General features: G+C 45.7%; 1 protein-coding gene across 1 annotated transcript in view; it reads right to left on the bottom strand.

The window, feature by feature from the left end:
- Nucleotides 1-1,014: 1,014 nt before the first annotated feature.
- Nucleotides 1,015-25,117, bottom strand: part of LOC111071108 — a 42,018-nt gene continuing 17,915 nt past the window's right edge. Inside the window, exons 3-4 of the mRNA XM_022362248.2 lie at nt 1,756-1,793; nt 1,015-1,688 (exon numbers count right to left, since the gene is read on the bottom strand). Of these exons, the coding sequence (XP_022217940.2) occupies nt 1,544-1,688; nt 1,756-1,793 (183 nt within the window). The 3' untranslated portion in view covers nt 1,015-1,543. The remainder of the gene's footprint in view (nt 1,689-1,755; nt 1,794-25,117) is intronic.

Genomic DNA, 25,117 nt, shown 5'->3' on the forward strand with positions numbered 1-25,117 from the left:
AAATGCTGTCATTGCTGTGGTTGTTCCTGTTCTTCTTGTGTGCTGCTCTGCTCTGCACGTTTTTCGGGGTGGTTTTGCTCGCCCGCTGTGCGGCTGCTCCGCATCTCTGGGCGTTTGCCGGGCCGGCTTTCTCCTTCTCCGAGCGTGAACGTATCTGTATCCATTGTTGATTCCGCCGGCCTTTCGCTACTCTATTCGCATCGACTGTAGCTGTTCTAGCGGCTGAGCCATTCCATTGTGGCATGGCTTTAACCTTTGGTGTAATTTCTTGGCTCATAGCTCGCACGGAACAGTGGGGATGGCGGAACTTAATGCCCGCCTGGCTTCCGAGGCACAATCATGGCATGTTAATCTCTTATTAATTTTACGGTTTCGCTATTGGGGAACTGTGTGCTAAACACGTCTTTAAAAACAAATAAATCAATTTCATGTCCCCTTCAGAGTCCTACTGTATTGTCAGACTCGCCTTTCAATACATTAGCAGTGTATCAGCAGGTATACTATTCCCATGAATATATTAATATGCAACGAGAGGCTTATGCGCCTAAATGGCCATCGATTAACAATAAAATTGCCGATTTACGATTGCGCCTATAAAATCTTGATTCGCTGGAGCTGGAGTCGAATCGGTCGCACGTAACCGCTGAGTAGCAGCCAAGTGGGTTGGTGGTTGGCTAGGGGGTTAGACTGGGGCCTGCGACTCCGTGGACGCACTATTTTATCTACATATGTATATATTATATGTATATCGCTCGAGGAATTTATGGGAGAGTCAAAACATGTCGAAAATTGATTTACGACTTGTGTACGGCTTGAAATCGCTAACGAGGCAATAGGGAATATTCTCTTAATATTGAAAAATATATTTCCATGCTGGTAAATAAATTAAAAATTAAAAATCAATTATTCAATATTTAGTTTATTTAAGTAAGCATTATCTAAAAATAAAAATTTTTTAATCTGTATTTAACTAGCGATTTGTATAGCACAAGTAACTTTCAAGTACCGAGAGCGAGCAGTGGAGAGAGCCGTTCGAACTACTTATTATGCTTTTCGGTGTAGTTGTATTGTCTTACCCTTACCTTGTATACCTGTACCCTCGTCGTGCGACCATCCCCTATATAAATATCTCCAAGAAATGTGTGTGTTTCCCATTTTACACTCTCTCACCCTGCCTCCTCTTTCTCCACCACACTTCTATGTTTCGTTTCTATCGCTTCTAAGTTGTACGATACAGCGGACCAATTTTCATTAAACAATACTGAGTTATTTCGGAACTAAGCAACACAAAAATGAGCAATTGGTTGAACTATCTTCGGAATCGAATTGTGTTCTCACAATTCAAAATACGAGACCCCTGCTGCGGATGGTCGTTCTTAGTGGGAGACTTTGTTGGAAAAACTAAGCTGTTCGTTGAGTTGATCTGCGGCTTAGTCAGGCGGTCAGTTAGTCGGGGACACAAGGATGCCTGTTATTAATTAATAAATAAAATGCACAGATGCATAGTAAAAGCCAAGCTAAATCTATCTATGCCCACTGTCTACTATACTATAATGCTGATTATGCCGATAATATTTAAGGGACAGGCCACATAGGTTTGGGTCTTTACGACGCTGCTCAAACCTTGAGGAGGGGCCATAAAAGTTTGACTGGTTCCCAGCCAAGCGGATGCATGCGAATGCAGGGGACTGCGAGTATGAGTGCAGATAATAAAATGATTACTTATCGACTGATGGATCAATTGCTATCACTTACGAGAGAGTCCAGAGTCCCGTCTGCGGTCCCTCGAAGAGCTGCAAGGAAACGGAAGAGAGCGAGTGCCATTAAAAATCTTTGCAAGGCACTAAACTTGAGTGAATCTTCAATTACTACTCGTGCGAGTACTCTCTCTCATGCATTTGCAGTTGTGCTGTGCCCGATTTGCGCCTCTCGACTTTGGACACTGATAAGGCGCAATGAACTCCGCGAGACTGACATGTGGGACGGGGGAGACCGCTCGGGCCAGGCCAATTGGTAGGGAGAAGGAGGCGTTGGCATCAATTTCAATAACGCTAGGGACGAGATTTTTAGGCTGAGCAACGTGGGTCGGGCGGGGGCGAGTGCCAGGCAGAATCATGACAGACAAGTCTGGTGCCTGTCGGTGGGGGAGGGAGGGGAGCATCCGTAATTTATGCATTCTTTGTTCTGTCTGTCGTGGCACTCACTCATGATATTTACTTTTAAAAAAACAACAGAAATATATTGTATAAACAATCCAAACGTGCACTTGGCATGGCAGACATCACTGGCCTGGCACTGGGTCTTGGAATGGGATTGGGTCTGGGTCTGGCATTGCGATCGCCACTGACCACAGCAAAGTATTCCGAATATGTAAATGCATTTGCACATCGGGGGACAGCGGACTCCGGGCCATAAGACATTGGAAACGGCAATAAATTGAAGACCAGTGACAGTTGTCATTTCGAAATTCTCTGAGACACGATACGGACTCAACTCTGGTCCTGAGTTCGGCCGTGTGTGTGTGGGTAGGATGTGCCATTAGCTGCCATTCCTGCTCGTAGGGCTCCCATATAGCAGCATGTGTGTGTGCGTGTGTGTTTCAATCTAAGAATAAACAAAGGCACACGTCACGGTGTTTGTTGCAACAAAATAAACCGGGGAGTACCGCGGTCGGGCTTATTTTCTGCGACCTCGAAATCATAATTCAGCATTTTATGGCTTTTTAAGTGCCATTAAGTCAACTCTTTTCCTCAACAGGCCTCGCCCGCGGCGTTTTCCGAGGACGAGCCACTTTCGTTTTTCCTTGAACATTTTCTGCCGGCAATTAAATATTTTGTAGTTGCAACTCTTTGACGTAGCAGAACGGAACCAAACGGAATGGCTCGAGACCCGACCATCCCAAGCGATTTGGATTTTTTAGATTTTCACTCTATTTGCGGTGCTGCGCCCACACATACAAACGTACAAACATACAGATAGACCAACATGTACGAGTATATACATCAGCAGCACACCCAAGCGCGACCCAGGGTGCTAGAGAGCGGGCAGGGGCAGTGGCAGTGGCATGGGCATCCATTAAAACTGCTTTATGATCTCTAAAAACGAAAGCGAGAGTTCCGCACAGTTCCGGAGGGCATGGCAGGGCGGGGTGGGCAGGGCAGTGAGGAAAACATGTGTAAGAGTTTCCTTGCTGCTCTTCATTTTCATTTTGCTTTCCTTCACGAATACGAATACGCAGCGGAAGGATTAATGTTTTAATGGGGCACTTTTCTGGCTGTTTGCTGAATTTTGCAACAAATTGTTTTATGACCCCCACGGCAGCGCGACCTAAAATTAGAGGAGAGCTACGGGGCAATCTGGTGCTGAAAGCCAAAACACTTGCAGATATTATTGAATGGCGCAATACTGGAAAGGATGGAACTGGTTTCCACAGATTAAGCTAAAAAGAAACAAACATTTTGGTTCAATCTAAGAATGGAGAGCATTCGGAGGGAATGCCGCAGACTGCTTGGAGATTTCAAATCAAGTTTAAGGTATGTTAAAGTACTCACACAATAAACACACAATCTGACACGAAGATTGTATTATGAACAATGTGATTCTGAAATGTATCATTTCTTAGGTGCTTAAATGTGTTGAGCAATCGGTCGGAGACTTTTTTTTAATTTTGGCACGGTCTGGTTATCGGGTTTAAATTCATATAAAATTAGTTTTATATTGTAAGTGAAGTTAATATTAACAAAATAATAATAATAAATGCTATTAATTTACTCTGCAGCTATCGATCGCTCTAATTTCCATTTTAATCTATATAGAATCGTGGATATTGTTTCATTAGGCAACTTTAGTAGGACAGATATCTAACAATTGTCTATTGAGTCCCCACCATCTGCCAAAGTGTGAGATGGGTTTTGTTTATGCCTAAAATCAATATTTTAAAACCATCTTTGGCCCTCCCCAGGCATTCTCATTAGCCAAGAGATTTTAATGCTAATTCTGCTGTTTCTATGCGCCATTGTTTCTGTGAAGCAGGAAAAACAGGGAACAAAAGACAAAAGGAATTGCCAAATATCACACGGAATCAATGACACCCCGCGCTTCGTTTCACCTGTGCCCAGCATTTGATAAGAGCAGCACAAGCCACGCCCATCGCTGAATACTTTCCCCCTTCCTTTTCGGATTCCCCCAGTGATGGCGAACGGCTGCCATTTATACGTGCGAGTGTGTGCGGTTCGAAAGCGGCTAAAGTAAACATTTAATTGCGCCATTAATTGCGCGGTAAGTGTGCCAGATGCACATGCTCGCCCTGGGGAGGGATCCGATCCACAGAACCGCAGATGCAGGGGCAGTAGCCAGGCGAAGAGGCAGTGAGTTGCACGGGGGGGAGCACTGCCTTGTGGCCAGAGAAAACAAACAAATTCCTCTGGTTAAGTGCCCAGCGGTGCACTCGACAACCACCAGAAGAGTCTCAGCACCCCACTACGAGATGCTCCCCAGGCCCCAGGCCCCAGGCCCCAGCCCGCTGACTTCCATTAAGGCGCTCCGGGCTCGTTCTCCTCCCCTCCCGGCTCCCCGCTTTCTCCAGTCCGGATCTTTCTTTCGCTCCGCTCTTTCTCTCCTGCCGAGGCTGTCTCTGTCGCTAGCCCTGGTTCCACCTTGCAGCCGAGTGGAGTCGCTCGGCAACTTCTGGCGCATTAACTTTGTGTGTTTAATGCGGAGAATTATTGCCGATACAATCGACTTTTTACGACGCTTAAGTTGACAGTTTTCTGCGGATGTTCCTGCATTATTGTTTGCTCCGCTGCCCGATCTTCTCATCCCTCTTCTTGGCCTTGCTGGTCGATGCTCCTAACCGTCCAAGCGGGGAATTCATTTCAATATTGTTTTATAACTACAATCCGATTCAATAAATGATCTCTTTCATCAGCTGAAATGGTTTAGAGAAAATCCCCCAAAAGGCGGGAGAACACAGTTTTCTATGTCCAATGTCCAGCTCATTCCGGAATTAGCCATAGCAAAATGGATAAGATTCATCCATTATGGGATTCTACTGAGTGATTATCTGAGTTTTCGTGTGACATAAATTGGCTTAATTTTGCAAGCGAATATTTTACAGTAATTGAACATGGATTTTCGCATTGTTGCTGACATATTTTCTGGCAACAATTCAAAAGATGGCCACCAAAGGTCCTTCGGTTCCTTCATTTCTGTTAAGGTATTGAAAATATTATAGCTTATTCTGTAAGTATTTTGGATATATATAAATTATAAGCAACATAAATATTTACAGTGATGTTAAAATTATTACAAAAGTGAATTATTTAAGTTTTTAACGAACGCATCGCACCTAACTGAGTATAAAATACACTCCCATGGCCTATCGCCACTGAAACGGCTAAGTAGCTCGTGGTTAATTGGCTTTCATGGAAATATAAATGCGAAACTCGCATGTGTATGGAGCAGGTGTAAGGCCTTAAAAATGTTTGTACGTTCGTTATTCATGTGGGGAGCATTTCCGATTAAAACGAAGTCGATTTGCCAAAAAATTTAAAGGAAAGAGGAGACGGGAAAGCAGGGAAGTCCAGGGCCAAGCTGCCGCACGGCGCGCCGCTTGTTGCCATTAACTTAATCGAATGGAAAACCAAACAAAAGCCGCAATTAACATTAAGCCCTTCAAAAGGGCAGGCAGGTCGTCAGGCTGGCTTGGACCCGCCACAGAGTCCGGTTCTCAGCAATGCCCAGCCTGCGCCTGCGTTACTCCGCCCGAAAACCTGCGCGGCACGGCCCATGGGAATTTATTCCACATGAGTTTGTGTGTGAGTGCGAGAGTGAATGTGAATGTGCTCCTGTTTGCCAATTTAAAATTCTGTAGCATAAGCACACGCACTCTCCTTCCCCTCCGCTTTCCATCCACCGACCGACCCATCCCGCAGCGGAGTACGAGAAGAGCAACATTAAATTTTAGAAAACACAAAATGCCGCTTTTCGTGTTGCTTCGCAAACAATTTCCCATAAATTTACGTTGAAATACAACCAACAATATGTACAAATGCACCAAGGGGGACTGGGTATGGGAATGGGACTGGGAGTGTCAGGAGTGCCAGGAGGGGGACATGAGTGGGGAGTATGCCAAAAGTTGTGCCTGGGTTGGGTTGAGTTGGGTGTTTCTCCATTTTTTGGCAAGCACGAAAATGTATTCCAGACACGCATCGGGCCATTTTGCAAACGTGCCACCGAATGAGGCTCAGCCTGGTCCCCTGCCCCACTCGCTCTGCCCTTGTCATCCCATCCGAGCAAACACACAACCGCAATGACATCCGCCCCCGCAGTCAGGAGGAGGACCCTGGACCGTGGACTCTTCGAAGAACTTTCCGGCTGACTTTGCTTTTATTTTCCCTCCCCATCACCGGATAGGTCTCCGCCAGCATCAAATCACGAACGGAAAGAAGGACAAACTTTCTTTTTTTGCGAAAATAAGTAAAGTTTGAATTTGGCAGACAAAATTACTTCCAGGGAGCTGGGGAGCTGCAGATCGGGCAGCAGCGGACTCATTGCCTCCCCTAAGACCCCAACATAGTTTTCCATGTGTTTTCCTTCTTTTCAACATTTTATAATCGCACCCGTCGCCCGTTGAATATATGAAATAAATAAATAATAAAATACACTCGGGATGCTCGGGAGCGGGAAATAGGGATGCCATTTGCCAGCGCCATTTGCCTGCCTCCCGTTTCATTTACCCTGCCCCGCTCCCAACGAGCTCGCAAAAAGTTTTTCCTGTTATTGAAGTTGTTGTTGTTGCTCCTGTCGGACCAAAGATACTTTGTGTTTGTAACTTATGGATACGACAGGAGCAGCAGCAGGAGCATCAGCAAGGTGAGCAAATTGCCAGGCACGGAACGAGGACCAGGACGAGGGCGTTGCCCACCTTGGGAAGCTGGCGTGTAATTTGTATCTAATCTTGCCTCATGTTTATATAAAAGCAACGACAGCCGGGGAGAGCGCTCCCTGCTCGGCCCGGGTGGCACAGGGGGAACGGAACTATGGTGGCCCACACAATTTCTGCAATATGGCACTGGCACTGCCACTGCCACTGGCCCTGGCCCTGGCACTAGCACTGTCTCTGGCTGTGGAAGGAGGGTGTGGTTGCCTGGTTGTCCTTCGTCCTTGTCCAAGTTAGAGTCGAGTCTGACTCGGAGTATAAGTGGAAGTACATACATATATATTCATGGGTGCAGGGGATGCTTGCCGGGTTTTTGGAATTTTAATAAAATTGCAACATTTCCAACTAAAGATAGATACTTTTCGTGTAATTTACGATGATGGCAGAACAGCAATGATGGCGAACGATAGCGAAACGACAAAACTATTCTGGCGAGGCAGGAGACCGAGGAGCAGCACTTGGGAATCCATTCCCCACTGTAGCCAGATGGGGCTGGGGCGAGAAATCAGTGACGAGAATCAGCTTTAAGAATCCAATTTGATGGAAAAAGTCTTACAGTTTTACTGCAATCCATTATCATCGAAATGGTGGACTGAGAGCATGTATAAATGGATTTAGATAATATTTAAATATGTTCGATAATATTGTTTGAATAAGTTCGGAATTAAAGTGCCGAACTATATAAATAGCGTGAAGTTTTTTAAACGTCTCGTATTGATTGATCTTGAGTCCTGATTATAATCGATCTCTATAACATCTTGCGAATGCAAAAACTAATAGGTGAAATGTTTTATGCGAGTATCTGCAATAATTGGGAAAGTTCACCCCCTCCCTTTTGGTCATCCCATCGCGAATTCATCGCTGTCCTCCTGTGTGAGCTTACTCATCCAACTTATGGCGCAGGGCACTCAAGTCGACTCGACTTGACTCTAGTTAACGGAAGTCATGTCCATGTGCCAGTCTTGCCAGTCTTGCCAGGCTTACTTATTGATGAGCTCAACGGCACTTTGACATGAAACTCCCCAAAAACGTGGACGGTGGACGTGGAAGGTGGTCAGGGTGGGGGAGGGCCAACGCCAGGGCACCAAAGTGCCTCCTTAATTTTACCCAATTGATCAATTTACCGCCACTGGCTGGGAGGATGCGCATATGCAGATGGATGTGTCGTTGCCGTTGATTGGGCCACAAACTCGGGCAGAGCCCCTCAATAATGGCAATCATCATGCAAGCGGGAGCCAGCAGGACGGGCCTAATGTAATTGCAGAGGAGGAAGGGTCGCCCATCGGCAATCGGCCCAGTAATTGCCCGTGGGTGGGTTCATTTGCGCCAAATTGGAAGCCCATTCATCCGACGTAGTCGCTGTCGTCGTCGCTCTCCCCGCACTTTTAATTACGCAGAATGGATTGTCAATCGAATTAACTTTCCCACCACCACCCAGTCCCAGCAGGACGCCAATTTGGCTCGACGGCACTCGCTACCTACAGATCTGCAGATCTACAGATCAGAAGAGAGAGGGAGAGTTTACCTGCCGTGAGCATCAGGTGACGCGAACGGGTTGCGACCTGTCCTGTGGCTTGTTGACCCCCCGTTTCTTTCAGCATATTGCGATGCGTAAAATTTGTTGTAGCAAAACATGCAACATTTTCACGGTGCTGCTGCTGCTGCTTCTGCTGCTGCACCAAGAGCGAAAAAAAGAGAGGAGAAAGGCGCATATTCTTGAATTATTTTTTATGATATGCCGCATAAATGGATTTAAAAATGCTGCCAAACAGGCAGCTGAGGCCCATTGTCTCCGTCTCCGTCTCCCAGTCTCGATCCCTTCAGCGCGGTTTATTTGCCATTTCACAGGAACTGTCTCCGACTCCGTCGCCGTCGTCAGGTTGCAGACGACGCGGCCGCACAAAGGGTTGCAGGACTGGGACTGGGACTGGGCCCGAGATGACAATTGTTGCGATTCCCTGGCTCAGGACGATGAAGTGAAGGAGAAGGAGAGGTAAAGCCGTAAATCAAAATTCGTGCAACGCAAAAGTGAAAGTTAGCAGCCAGAAGCAGCGGATGTTCTTCGGCTTCCACCCTTCCACCAGCGCTGCTGCCATGTTGAATTTGGCATGGAACCCCAAGTCACCCCATCCCGTTCACCTGGTGGCACCGCAGGGGCGGGGCGGAGGGATGTGGTCGCGTCTGGGGTGGCTTTCTTTCGGCATGTAAATGTTTCGTTTAATCCTTGTAATGACAGCATTTGCTGTTGCTCCCATGCAAATCGCGCAGCACCTTTGTGCCCTTCCGTTCCTTCTTCGTTCTGCCATCATCAGATAAACCGCAACAAAAGGATACAGCCACAGCCCCTTCGATGACGCCCATCTTGCTCCTCAGCTATTTATGAAATGCGCTTTACTTTCATTCCACTTAATCGCAGGATGCCATTTGCTTTGAAATGCCTTCAATTGAAAGTGCTCGCCCTTTTGCGTTCGAGGGCGTGTCCTCTCTCCCGGGGTAAACACTGAAGATGGAGTGGCAGCTGGATAAAAAACCCTAGGCTATCGGCACAATTTTTGAAGTTTTCCCTTGGCCATCCACTCGGAAACCCCCAACCATTATTTGCGATGGGAATGGAACAGCAGCCATGAAAGTTGGAAAGGATTAAAGATCTAAGTTAAATGAAAACATTCAATATTCCCCTCTGATCTGCTTGTGTCAGTGGCTAATATTGAATTGGTAATAAAACTCCTGAAATGCATTTACATTTTAAGTGTATTTTGACACTCGCAACTCGTAGAGTTTTTAGTTTCCCCAGAAAACAATGCCCAATTTATTTAATCGCTTTCAGTGGTGTACCTTTTCTATTATAGTATATGTAACCTGTTTAACATACGAATACCTTTGAAATGTCGATCCCAATATTTGAATAAGTGTATGTGATCGGGGATCCTCCATTTTCCTCGCTTGGGCCTTGGATAGGGAAGGGGAAAGGGGCCAGTAAGTTCCTTGATTGATTTACCGACTGTTCGGAGTGGCTGAGCGATAACCGAAACGCATGCGATGCGTCTTCCCAATGGCCAAAGTGCCAAGAGAAATCTTAAAATTCAGTGCATTGGACGAGAGACGAAAAACTTAACCGCTTCATAAATTTCCCGCTGCAACTCCCCAGAGATGGAGGGGGCAGGGGGCACGGAGCGTTAACGGAACATGTGTCAAATGAAGGATCGTAAAAATTGTGCCACAGATACAGATAGGGCGATTGAGACGGTGATGGCGACGGGGATTGAGTTAAGTTGATTTTTCGGCTGGTATAAACATTTACCAGATTCCAAATGGGGAATATAACAAAAACTGAAAACAAAACCCCAAACAAAGTAAATTATTTATTTATTTTAAATTTTACCAAGATAAGGGACGAGTTAGGGTCATGGGCTGGGGCAGGGGCAGCGGCAGGGAAGGGGCGTCGGCCGTGTCGTTGGGTGTAGCTGTCAGTCTGGAATTCAGTAAATTACGAGCTGGAAATATGAAAATGGGAGACTGAGACAAGAGGAAAGTGGAAAAAGACCTGACCAGCAACAACAACAATGAGCCACAAATGTATTTGAAAATATTGAAAAACAAGTTTTCCATCGAATTCGTGACCATATCTATGTCTATATCTATGTCTATGCTGGAGTCTATGCGGTATCTGTGTCTAGTCTGGGAATGGGGATGGGGATGGGCAGGCCACTTGAGTTTCAAGTGTCAAGGGAGTCGGCCTGTTTTGGCATCCATATTGCAATTAGATCAGAGACATCGCTCATTCTGAAGTGGTTTCCCTAACCAAGGGCTGGGCTATGGAAAGGGAGGAGGACATGAAGCGGTTTCGAAACGAAATGAAATGAAAAATGGTGCTATACGAGTGGCATATTTATGCCTATTCCGATGCCGGGAATATCAACGAGTCGAGTGTTCTAAGGAGAAGCAGCAGGAGGAGGAGGAGGAGTTGGAGCATGAGTCGAGCCCGATAAATGCAGCAAGTTTGCGTCTTGAATTTCAATGGCGGCCACAACTCTGCAATGGGTGTCCAGGGGAAAGAGTGGCTAACAGGGGGAAGAGGGTCCCACATCCCACATCGGATCGATCCGACTTTGACTCTCAGATGTACTTATAACGAGAGTCGAGTCAAGTGCGAGGCCGAACCGGAGGAGCCCCATCCCAACCCATTCCATCCCATCGCATCGCATCGCATTGCGTCGCCCATTTTAATGCGTTTCTTCGACAGGCCATGAAAATATGCCTCGAGATTTTTAAAATGTTTTAATTGAGGCCCCGCCGCAGACAAAATGTCTGTTTTCATTCTCGAGATGCAAAAGTGGCCCCAGACAATTAAAATTCTGAACGCATTCAATTGCTTGGAAATCTTTTCGTTATCTGCCTCTGCGCTCCTCTCCTGCCTCTCAAAACGCGCAGCAAGTAAATGGCGACGGCAAACCGAATCCCAACAGATACAAATAAGTTCATATTCGTGGCTCCTAATACGAGCATTTGTGAAATGTAACAAAGATTCATTTGATATTCAAATAGTTTCCGCAAGGAAGCCCAATAAGTATCCATCTTTTATTTCATTTTAATCTGTGGGAAAAACATTTACGATGTTTTCTTTCTACGCGAGTTTGTGAGATTTGTTGACACAAATAAAACACTGCTCAGAAGTTCCAAGAGAATCCCTTTGGCCAATGGAAAAGTCGTAAAACTCTAAGCAACTCAAAAGTTTTCCTTTGTCATGGAGTCTGGTTATTGGGCTACAAGTAGAATAATATTAAAAATCAGGCAATAACCAGAGAGTGACAATGTGTATAGAATTCTCTTTGGAATCACAAGTTGTTTCCCTGAATAAATCGGATTAAATCGGATTTGATTGTTCAGTTAAGCTGAGGTTCAACAAATATTTTGTTGATAAAACATACATTTTATTTACTCGAAAATTAATCCTTTTTAATTAAAATATTTATCCACACCATTTCCCATAGAGCGATATGTCCAGCTTTCTATCTGTTTCTATCTGTACTGAAATCAATATTCTGTAACTCAAAATGTATTTTAATGGCTTTTCAATGATTATTTACAAATTGTTATTGGCGGTTTTAATATGGGCTTCGTTGCACTCGAAATAAATATGACGCACGTCCCGCGAGTTTATTTCGCATTTCCAATGCCATTACCCAAAATTAAAAAAATAAATTGATAATTTTAGCGACACCATTTTACTGGTTAAAGTACAAGTTATAGCCTCTAATTGAACATTTTTCAGATTTTGACAGCCACATGGCCCGCGAGGGACACTTTCGAGAGGGTTTATGGAATTGAATTGGCCAATTTGCAAAGCTTCAATATGCAATTATGAGTATAAATATTCAATATACGATCTGAGTCAAGCAGAACTTATATACACTCATGTATATGTATGTATTTATATATCGATGATAACGACGAATGGCGAATGCAAAGTTGTCCTTAAGCAGAGTGCTCTGCCAACAGGTTCGGTTCGCGATAAGTCGGGGCGGGGTCATTAAGCGGCACTTGACGGAACCCACCGTCTACCCCATTGAATCATCGTAAAGTGTGAAGTTTATATCGAAAATTGAAATTAATATGCCGTTCGATGGATCGATTAAAATGCATAAAATAAAAACACACACTTTGCGAAGTCTTTGCGAGGGTATGCAGATACATACATACATACATATGTACCTGTGGTGGAACAAATAAATATGTACTCGAATGAGGGTAGCGGGAACAGGGCGTGGTAGCTGGGTGAGTGCTTTAAAAGTAAGAAAGGGCTTCAATTGATTTAAAGTTTTCTGGCTTTTTTGAAGGCAGTTCCTATGCAAATTGGCTGGGCGTCCGCTCGTTTCCCGTTTTATTGCGAATATTAAATGGAATTAATGAAATTTTCTGCGCCATAATCCTTTGCAAAACGCATAAATTTTCTCATTAAGTGTGCGCAAATATTGTATGTATTCCCCGCAAGGTACATACATAAATATATATTTATATATGTATGTACATCTATAGATATAGAAGAGCGCCTGCTCGCCCTGTACATATGTATTTATATTGATTTTTATCTCGCCGGCATGGCATCGAGGGATGTTGATGTTGCCTGCCGAGGCCCAACCCAACCATGTATCCCCCGTCTATGTACATGGCCAGGGCCTGCCCTGCGGCTCCGTTACATGTGCAGAATAAGCTCCCCTTTACATAAGGACGACAAGCTTTCGGCTTGCTTTTTCGAAATTGCGAAAAAGTTTGTCTGCAAAGGGTCGAAATTTAATAGCAATTCCTCATCATTGGCAGCATACCAACCTATAATTATTCAAGGAAATTTCAGGGAATCAGGGATCATGTCTCGCCCACACTATATATCCCCAATATATACTACTATATATACTACTATATATAGCCAGGCCGTTAAAAACATTAAATTTCCATCTATTTGCTAAGTAATATTTACATCTTAACTACATTTCTCCGTGGCGACACCTGACGTCGCAGTCGACTCGTGATTTGACAAGTTTTTCCGCTGTTTTTATTCCTTGTTTAATTGGAAATAAAATACTTTTTTGGTTTCAGTCGTTCCTGATTCGGGTACAGATCAGGAATATATATGTTTACACTATCGAAACACGCTCCGAAATGCTAATTAAACATTATTAAGACACAAAATAAAAAATTCCCAAAAAATTACCCATTTGCGCTGGCGCGCTCTGACGGACCACTTGCGCAGCTGCTGCTTGCCAGATCTCCCACCAGAGGTCGCTGCACGCTTCTTCTTCTAGCAACAGAGAGAGAGAGTGAGAGGGAGAACATTTCATCAACCAATTAGAATCAGTTCCCCGTTTCACTCCCACACGAAATACACAACTGGCGGCCATTGTAATGGCCGCCTTGGGAATGTATGTGTGTATTAGTGAATTGTATCTGCAGCTTCGTCGCTGCGTCGGCGGCGGCGTCGTCATCCACGAACATGCGCACTCGCTGGCTAGTCGCATTCTTTGTCCATTTTTGCTCGGCTCTGAATTCTAGTTTACGAGAATTATACTGCAGTCAAAACTTGGCTGAATGCAATCTTTAATGGCCTTTGCAAACGTGCGAGCGGAGAGCGAAGAGCGGAGCTGAGAATGCAAATTTAGACAACTGCAGATGAGCCTGCAACGTTCTGGGGCTGAGCACTGAAAGTTAAGGATTTTGTAGATACGAAATCTCGGATTCCGCTCAAGACTCATTTGAATCTCTTTGCTTTCGCTTGAACAAAGAGCTATTCCGTGGCGGAAAAACTGGATTTCAGATATGTACATATGCGTGACACGTCCGCATAATGCTGTCGAAAATTGTCAAATAAATCAATCATATTTATACAAATGCCCCTGATATCCGACTCGCAGGTTGACATCGCCATCGCCATGCCCAGTGTAGCCAGTCCGCTGTCGTTGCCGTTGCCGGTTCTGGTTCTGGTGCCAGTTTGTCAGTGGTTGGCAATATGCAAATTAATGTAGCCCCCGTCTCCGTCTGGGCCTGCCCAAGATAAGCGGTTGCTGAAAACGTGTTTTGGCATTTGATTAGTTGCCAGCGGTACGCGGTCCCAACAGACAAAGGGGCCCAACATGGCAGCGATGATGGGCCAGAGCTCCACAGCCCGCTGACGACTGTCTGCCATGCCATTGGATTGGTCGCCCGCAGCACTCACTGCGGAATACGCAATGATACAGCTTCGAGGCACTCAAAGGTGTGAAATGTCGTCCACGCCACGAAATCGTAAGTGGAATATTCAATTGTGATAGAGAGAAATAGAAGATATAAATACAGAAATCCAAATGTTCAGACAGATCTTTGCACCCTTTTCTCCCCAATTCAGGGGAAGTTAAACTAAATGTATCAATGATATATTGAATAATTGAAGTCGTCTTTTAGCTATAAATCTGAGCACCGGTCTTTTGCACTTTGTCTTGAGAGACACAAAGTTTGCAATCGCCTTCCGAGTGGTACCAGTGAGTCTGTCACAGCACTGCCGCTGTGGTGCATAATGGGAAATTATGCCAATAAAAGACCGCTAAAAAAGCAACAAAAAGGAAGAGGAGAAAAAGGCATTTTCATTCATAAAAACGCAGCCGCAAGTCGCGGCTCTTTTCCGGGCTGTATGGCGATGGGCGGGGGAGGTCTGGTCTCTGTATTTGACTCGCGTGTTAGTCGCGCGCTTTTATGTGAGATGGATGACAAACCCACACCCGGACCCTGAGCCGCCCCGTCCCCGCTCCCAGCCAAGGCCACCGCTCAGCTTCCGCCGACATCTTGAGCGGCACTTGACTTGGAGTCGTCGTCTGCCTTCGTTTAATGGTTGCCATAATAATGCTTTATTTTACTGTCGCACGAGTGTGTGTGAGCGGTTCAGCCGGGCCAGCGGTGTGTGCGAAAGTGTGTCTAGGTGTCTGGCTGCCGTCTGCTGCTGACCGTAAAATTTTAATATCTCTTGACTGCTCCCACAGTCGCGTCAGAATTGCTAGTATTGTCAGTGCGTTTGCGGCCCCACAGCCCCAGCCACAGCGACAGCCCCAGCCAGAGGCACAGGCACAGCCGCTTCGGCGTGCTCTCCGCGCGGTCTAAATCAATCTGCGTCACCTTTATGGCCGTTTTATGTGATACACTTTTCACCTTGACATTGAATGAGGCTGCTTCATTGACCACGTCTCCGGAGAGCCGAGAGTGAAGAGCCGCGCGCCCGCAACCTGCCTCAACGTAGTGTCCCACATGGAAAGTGTCGTAAAACGTTAAGTGAATGATGGGAGTCGAGCCGGAGGGCAGCCAATGGGAGAGGGACTGGGACTGGGACAGGGACTGCGGCGCTAGCGGGAGCATAATCCATCATAAACATTTTTATGGGCTCGCTCTCGCATTGGGCCCGCTCCTGCCCCACCGTCTCTCCGCTGCGCTGGCGGCTTTTGTTGGCGGTAGTAAAATTCGTTAAATGCTCAACAAATTGTTTATTACAGCAGTTTGGCAATAAATGCCCCCATTAACTCAGTTTAGGTGTTGCCACCGCACTTTTCTGTTTACCCACTTGTCGCGGACACTACCGGGAGGAGGCCCCGCCACACAATACAATGCGGCCACACTGAGGATAGTGTGGGAGTGGCTGCATAGTTTTTGGCAGCACTTCTAGGCCGTAACTATCAATGCGATGGATGGCTGCATGACACTGAAAACTGCAGAAGCACGAAAGTGTTGATGCTCTAATCAACCAAGAACAGTTCAACCATATTTTTTTTACTCCTTAAAGCCACGTTCCAACACGCTCTAAAACCTCTAAATACCTCAGGGAAAAGCCAACATTTGACGCAATCAATTTGATTTCTTTGAAGTTTAAACGGAACGAGTCTCGAACTATTAATAGAATGCCAAATTTATCTTTGAATGTGGCGTACGGTAAACAACAATGTGTGAAGAAGACAACAGGATAATTAATGTGAATATCTTTGGATATGGCTGTGATGAATATTGCATATGAGACACGAGTGTTGCTTAGATATGTGGATATACATATGTACGTATGTATGTTGTATGAGTGTATGCATAAGTTATCTACCGTATGTTTGTATAGGTCCCAGCGGAGCTGTGGAATCAGTATCTGCTGTCTGCCCCCCCTTTGGAAATTGCGAACAGCATCAACGGCCGCATACACTGCTGGCACAAAAGAGCTTCGTCGGACCACCCGTTGTCCCGGCTGCCCGGTCTGCCCGGGCTGCCCGTGGCAGAGGTCCCATTATAAGGAAGTTGAATGTGGCCATTTGTGTATGGATTCCATAAGCGAAGTCACATCCGCACGAGGCATTAAGATACACACAGTTCGGCATGCGGGCTCCCCAAATGAGATGCCCCCACCACACCCACACCCACACAGCGCCAATTCCAATCCACCGAGAGTGAGGAGAGAGAGAGAGCAGAGGCGGCAGGGACAGCCTCCGAGAGCACGAGTGTGTGTGCGTGTTTATTTATATCTCTGCTGTAATGTGCCTGGCGATGTGTCACTCTTGGAACTCAACGCAACGGAGCGCCCTCGGTCGTGTCCGTGTCCGTGTCCGGCCGCATGTCCGTGACCTACTTGCCAGATTTTTGTTAGCGTCTGTCTGTACACATAGCGTGTCTGTCTGCGTATCTGTGTGCCACGTTGTTTATGGCCCAGAAAAAGAAAACTAATTGCGACGTCCACATTTTTGTCTTAGTTCCGTAATTAATTCTATTGGCTCTGATTGGACTAAATTAAAACGATCGTCGGCCTGCAGTCGGGCCACAGTCCCTGTCCATGCCGTACACAGACAAAGCAGGCCAATTCCAATTCCAATACCAGTCGGAGCAACTTGATCGCGTCGATCGATTGATGGCAAAGTGTAAATGCTAATGATGGTTAGCGCGTAGCTCCAGCGGACCAAGCCACCGATGCACCATGGGAGATGAGCACAAAAGCGAACACAAATACGAGTATCAGAGTCACTTGGATTATGTGCTAGTATGAATATACTCGAAGTTCCCCTAACTAGGGATCAGTCTCCTCCCTCTTACCCCACTTGGACATCCTTTTCTGTGCTGTTACTCAACGTCCACGGAATTTTAAGTGCATGTAAGCAGACAATAGCTTCCAGCCAATGGCTTGATTTCTTTTGTTTAAAGTGGAGACAGGGCATTAAATTGATTTGTGCCCACTGTGACTGTGCGGTCTCTCTGGAACCTCAATCGCTCCACTGCCAGTCTTGGAACGAGGCCGTGGAGCTTTGCCTTCTGCCCTGCCCTGCCCTGGCGGCATAATCTCTGGGAATTTTATCGAATTGTGGTTGTGGGTCTGCTACGGCTTGGATCGGGTCCCAGTCCCTCCCTGGGCCTGTCGAGCACAAAACTCATTTAAATTCAATTCGAATGTGACATTTTTGTGTTTTCTTTTATTTTTTCCTCGCTTTGTTGTTGTTGCTGTTGTTGTTTCTGGTATTGTTGGCATTTGGGGACTTTGATAAATGTCGCAAAGCTGCGCGGGACGGGGACTGTGACGGTGACGGTGACGGGGAGCAATGGCAAAAGGTAACTCCGAGGAGTCACTGAACGCTTAAATCGAATTCCGATTCCACCTTTTCCAACGTTTGTGCTGCTCATTCTGTTTTTCCTCTTCTCGTTCTCTTGGCCCCGTTGTTTTGTTCTTTGTTGGCTGCCATTGTTATCCAAAATGGCTGCATTATTTGTACAGACTTTTTCATGTGCTACCCACTCGCACACACATATGTACAGACGATATCTACAAAGGTTGTTTTGCTCTTTTTCCCCTTTGGGGAACCTGCTCAGAACCGCCTTTGACGGCGACTACGTCGCAGGACGTGATTCATGTGTGTGGGGCTGCTGCTACTGTCGTTTATATTGATGGGGTGTATTTTATTTTATTGTAGCGTATGAGTTTATACATATACATATGTGTACATATTAGGGGAACCACAGCTCAGACTTCCATGTAAAAGTTTCTGGCTTCGACTGCACTCTGCCCTCGGATGTTATCGTTTCTGTCTGACTGTTGGCCATTTTCATAAGCGAACTAAATAAAATTCATGGTTTCCACGCTTATTGTTTACTTTACCTCCAGCAATCCAGAACCCAGAACCCGGAAATCCTCGGGATATATTGAACTCCCTCAGACGGGCATAAATGTTTTAGTCAAGTAAATGTTCGTATTTACCTGAAATGGGAAGAATATGTGAATGGAGGTATTAATAACAAGATAACTATGAGAACACGAGGAATTCGAAATACGGTAAAAGGGCACAGCGGATCCCAAAAATAGCATAGAATTTATTCTATAATTATTTCTCAGTTCGTTTATTTTTAAATTAACAAATGGAGCGTACGCCTGACGGACTTGCATTTTCAGCATTTGAGGATATAAATTAAGCAGTCAAATTTATATAATTTCAAGGGTACTTCCTTCCACAAAAGAAAATGACTCCTTTGCATAATCCATTCATAGCGAAAAAATAAACATGGACAGCCAGTCATTACAGAATGCTTGTTTAATTATGATTGTCCTCTTTTTGTTGGGAAATAAGATAATTTCATGCAAATGCAGCTGGTGTCTGGCTATAAGAATCCATTAAACAGGGAGATCTAGACGAAGCCCACCCACCCCTCATGGCCGAGGAGGGCAACCAAGCGAAATCCTTTTCCATGTACTCGTAATGCCATAATTCCCCCTGCAAAAATGTAAGTAGAAACACCGAAAAAAGGAAGAAAAAATATATAAAATTAGTTCTGGCTGAGATTTGAAATCTGCCCGGCCATTTCTCTGCAAATGCAGAGCTGCGTCTCCGGATTCCCCGTCAGCTTGGGACAGGCAAAACATTCGTTGAATTTAATTAAGCTCCGGTCGGTGAGTGGAAAGACTCGGAGCACTGCAAAGTGGAAAATGAGATATGATTTGACACCCTCCAAGACTTGGCACGCAGCTCCGCATATTTATATCCATGGATTACTATTCAGATACATTTATTTAAAATGGACACCGACACGCAGATAAATATTTCTACACCATAATGGGATGCAACGTTCTCTGCGAAAGTAAGGGGACTTTGCCATGCCATGCTTTAATTGGAATCCAAGTTGAGGGCCCCCGCCTGCGTCTGCAAAAAAATCTCGCCAATAATGCTCCAAGCAATGCACTTCATTTCACCTCAGGGCCAGACCCAGCTTCAGCAATGGAGCCTGTTGTGAGTGGGTGAAACGGGGGGAAAATGGCAACAAATTTGCGACTGGCAGCAGCAACAAATGCTCGTATGTGAGAGCAGACACAGAGAGGGCTAGACACAGCCCCAGAGGCTAGAACAGATTCGAGGAAAGCTTAGAAAAATGCCAGACCAGACAAATTTTATATAAATAATTCATTGTTGTAACGTGCACAGCTCGTCGAGAGTATTTCAGTTAATTAATGAAACGCATCCAGGGCCAGGGCCAGGGCCAGGGACAAAGAAAAAGACCGAGACGAGACCGAGACGCAATTGACGCCAAATGGCCCCAGGCGGAGTCGCAGACGGGCAGGACCCGGTGAGATCGGCGGTGGAGCTGGAGGATGTGGCTGGAGGGGCAAGCCAGCCAAATTAATAACAGACGGAGGCAGCTCCGCAGAGCTCGAAATTTGAACAAATGGCGCAGCAAGGACTCTGCCTGGATGTGGATGTGCCTTCGTGTGAGGAAAGAGTTCGGGGCTGCGGCTGCGGCTGCTACGGGCACAGTGCAAATAACGGCGGCGTGAGCGCTATCCTCAGGTCGAGGTGGTGGTTGCAACTCCATTTCCACCACCATTAAACTTCCCTCACACTCGCAAACACACACACAAATACACCAACGCACAGATACGGGCAGAGTCATGTTGGATTCATCTCCCATCCGCCATCGGTGGTGGTTGGGCGAACGTGGAACGTGGAACGCGGAATAAGCCAAACGATATTCAAATTTTCTGCACAAACTTTACGGAGCGCATCAGCAGCAACAGGGCGGGACTGTGCTGCGGTTGGGAGTGGGGATGGGGATGGGGTTGTGGTTGGGTATGGAGTGGAGTTTGGGTCGTGGGCACGTCACGTCACGAACCGCGGCTCCGGCATTAGCTAATAGTCAGGCAGCGGCAAAAGTTTTAGCCAGCACAAAAATGAGAGCTACATGAGGAGAGTCCCACAGGTCGAAGCTGGGATACTCTTTCGCTTGTGTACGTAATATATATTTACAAATCTCAACTGTATAATTCCTTATAATAAAGTGGAGGGGAAAATGTACGGCACTAGCAAACCTACTCTTTATTCTTAGGGAAGGGTATAATGAACCATCCCATGCGACTCCATGAGCTCGGCGTTCATTACACAAAATTTGCATTTAGACGCAAACATAGCGTCATGGGGAGGGGTAGGTTACGGAAGGGGGTTGGGTGGAGCACGTGGGGGGTGGGCGGTGGGTGGTGGTTGGTTTTAGGAAAAGGCAGCCCGAAAAGTGCACTTAACCATAACTCACGCTCGTGACATCGCGAATTTCTTCCATTAGTTCCTGCCGACCTGAGAACTGCGGGTGCATACGAAATTCGTGGGCATAATCGACAATGTTCCTCATCAAGGGCATCGCCATTGCCCCATCTACATTATCGTAACCATCGCTATCGATGGATGCGCGAACGATGCGATTGCGTTGGGTTGACGGGGACTGGGACGGGGAGGGACTCCCAGTGAGCGGTTGTTTACGAGGCAATCCCAATCGACGACCGCAGCGGGACGGGAGCTGGGCAGGGGGAGGGGGATGTCAGTTGTCGGCTAATAAACTCATCGCTTGCCAACTTTATGGCCTGTCGCGATTTCGTAAGCGGCCACTGGCTGAGCCGCCGACTGATTTGCGATCCATTCAGATGCAAATGGCACCCGAAGTCGAACGGAGAAATGGCTTAATTGGAGGACTCGATTCGATTCGCGATTCACCTGCCGCTGGACTCAGCTGAGTATGCTAATTAATTCTCTTTTGATTTATCTTCAGACATTGTTTTAGCTGGAAGCAAACAAGCGACCAAACCGCAGCCGCAATTTCGAAACACGAGGCACCCTGTGTGACCGAGCCACGAGAAAAACGGCCGAAGAGAGCGCCAAAAGCTCTCTTTTGCGACGAGAACTCTCTTAAATTCTCATTTCGCAGCATATGTTTGAGTGGGGTGGGGGTGGTGTGGGCAGGGCCTCAGGGTTGGTCTCGTAAACAATACTTGCGAGTGTCAATAAATAAAATGTGAATTAGCATTCATTGAAAATTGAATATACGAATTTGTAATTGTTCAATAACAGATTGTCTTGCATATAAGAATGAAAAATTCGAATAAACGTTTAAAAAAGAATTAAACAATCCCACTAGAGAAAGCGTCTGCAATTATTATTTATTGCAATTCAGACAAGGGAGAAATGAAGATGCTTTTCGAGACCTACTTTTTTGCATACACCCTTCCAGTATCTTAATAAAATATAGTGTACACTATAGCTGGACAATTTAGCCAATAGCCAGACACAAACGGATATTCCAACATTGTTCATTCTCCACTGATTGTTCAGCTGCTTGATTTGGAATTTCCAAATCCAATTGAATTTCGCAAACAACTTTCGTGCGATGGATGATGGATGCGAGCTGCAAGCTGAGCTGCGGATTCCTTTCATGGAGCGAACCAATTTCTCGATTCAATTATTCTCAATGGCGAAGAAGTGTGAGGGAAACTCAGAATGCGACCCGCTCCCAACTGAAACGTGCAATTGGCCAAAGGAATTTTTCACTATTCTCCTCCTCCTCCTCCTCCTCCTCTGACGGAGCTCCGGACCTCTTGGCCATTTCTGTGAACTGCTGAGAAACGTCTGCGAGAAATACTTGTAATCAAAATGGTCGTCTGCGTAGCTCTCGATTCGCTCTCGCCAGAAGGTGTGGATAATTCATTTTGATGCAGTCCCAGACCCAGTCCCAGTCCAAGCCCAATCCAAGCTGCTCGGAATGCTGCCGATGAGTGCGTTGGCCCCGCTTGACCGACACGGACCGGTCCTCCCCGGCAGCAAGCTCCATTGAATTGAACGTAATTCGCCTGAACAGAAACAGAATCGAAAGCAAAGAGCAAAGATTTGTGCGCTCGGCTCGGCTCGGCTCGGAGCTAGACGCAGAAACGTGTTCAATTTGCGCTCATGAATGTTTCAGCATATAGTTATTGGATTTAGTTTCGGCACTTGGCACTTGGCACTAAGCATTTCTGCCATTTTGCCCCATTCTCACTGGAAGTCTCGTCTCCGCCCGACATCTCCGCTGGCTGGTGGCTGCTGGCTGGTGGCTGGCGAAGCGTGCTCGAAATTCGCAAATAAGCCAAGTCGGGAAAAGTCTCATCAGGCATCGAGTGTGCACGGCACCGGTATGGGAGCTAGCTGAAAATATTAAATATTATATGCTGAAGGGGAGGGGGCTCTGATTTTTCATCCGGACGTGCTTTTATTAAACTCTTGATTAGATGCTTCAAAAACTTCTTGGCCATAAAATGACATTTATCTGATTACTCTGGGATTAATGTTCGATTTTCGAAGGGGCTTGCTCTTTCTCGTTCCACCAAGTAGCGGCACTTGGAGAGGTCGCTGAACTCAACTGAGAGATTCAAATAAGCCAGCAATAAAATGATTGATACAATTGCCAAGGTAACTCCCAGACAAAGTGGGTCACACAATGGCGATGATGATGGAGGGGCTGGCGACGATGGGGGATGGCCCTGGCCCTGGCCCTGGCAATGAGGAGAGAGCCAGAGAAGCAGCAGCAGCTCGGTGACAACTACGTCATAAAAAGCAACATAAAATTCCCTGCGACGACCTTGAGAAGCAGTAAAAATTTTTAATGACTCTCACTTTTTACGGCCAACTCTCGTAGACCGTAAAACTTCGAACTGTGACGGGCACAGGCACACACAGAACACAGCACACACAACACTTCCAAGCCTGGCAGCATCGTAAAGCGGAAAGAAAGCAAAAGCAGACGAAGCGGCCAGACGAGGTGGCTCTGGGCTCTGACTCTGACTCTGCCGGAGAGAAGAGATCGCTCCGCTCGCTAGCCGCAAATTGTCAATGGCCCACTGTGCGCCCATAATGCGTAGATTTAAACTAGCCCTGTCAGGCACACACACACACACACACACACAACACACACGTGTGTGGTCGTCGTGTGTTTGTTTCTGCCTTAATTTTTATGCCCCGACCTCGACGCCGAACGGTGCGCGGTTGTTCCTGTTTTATTGCCTTACAGGCCAGGCCTTACAGCCGCTAGCTCTCGCCTGGCATTGAGCCCAACCCTTTGTCTAACCAAAAGAAGGTTCGGCTCTGGCTCTGGCTCTGGATTTCGGGCTCAACCCTTTGGAGGAAGCGAACAACTAACGATAATTGCGCGCAAGTTGCGCCTAATTTAGTTTCAAGGTCTGCTATTTTTTGTGCTCTGGCAACGGCCTGGAAATTATCATTTCATACTTTATGGCAGCAATGTGGCATGGGCGGGAACATTCTCTTAATTGGCCTTTCGAAACTAGAAGTAATTACACCCAAGACAAGGCCGAGCAAAGTGTTGGCATTGACTGCCTCCTACACTGCGAACCAGATCTCAGCTTTCCACGGAGTACTGTAAGTGCAAGATCGACCAGAGATGACATTTTAAATGATCCACTTTGATCCATTTCATCCATCGTCCATCGCCATCGCTTATTCCAAGCTGAGTTCACATTATACTTGGCGATCGATCTGCCAAACCTAATCCAGATACAAATAAAATAAACAATAAAGAATTTACAAGTACACTTAAAAAATAATAGATATACTTCTATAGGTTTAAATATATGTACATGTATATTTGTTGGATACGAATGAGGTTGCAAAGCCGTTGTAAAAACAAAAAACTTAATTTAACAATTTGGAGAGAAATAATTTTTCGTAAGTTTTTTGGATTCGGAAAACAATATGTAAACATTTTTCAATTATAAAAATAGTTAAATTAAAAAAAAACTAAAAATAATATTCCCCCAATCAGGCGTCAGTTCGTTGCTAGACATTCATCTATCCATTTTAAGATTCATTCAAATCAATACATTTTACATACATAGTAGTAACTACTATATACATACATATATCTGTTTTCTTTGTTGTCTTTCAGATCCAAAAACTGTGTTTATGAATTGTTTACCAATCAATGGTAATGGTTCTATGATGCCTGGTTCCCCAAGTCTACTCAATAGCCAATCAATAGCCATAAACAGTCTCCATATATTTATTATGCTACCGAAAAGAATGTAGGAAATTTATCTCTGCATTTACATGCATTTATTTACTGCGTGAGTAAAGTAAGTAATGGAAAGTGCCACAATCACCCCAACATCCTGCTCCAGATCAGCGAAGTGAACCTTTTATTAATTAAGACAGCCACATATCATTGGAGCATGTCATAGCCGAACAAGCTGTCAGACACCTGTCCTGTCTTCCGATTTTCATGGCATTGGCTTTGTGCATTTTCCGTGTTCCGCTGTGTTCATTATGGAAATGGCTTCTGTCTGCTGATAAGAATGTTTCTTGAGACAACAAAATGTCGAAAACTTTTAATGAGAAATGTCGCCAGTGC

This window comes from Drosophila obscura, unplaced genomic scaffold (assembly GCF_018151105.1).
Source record: "Drosophila obscura isolate BZ-5 IFL unplaced genomic scaffold, ASM1815110v1 contig_192, whole genome shotgun sequence".
In the NCBI taxonomy this organism is placed as follows: Eukaryota; Metazoa; Arthropoda; class Insecta; order Diptera; family Drosophilidae; genus Drosophila; species Drosophila obscura.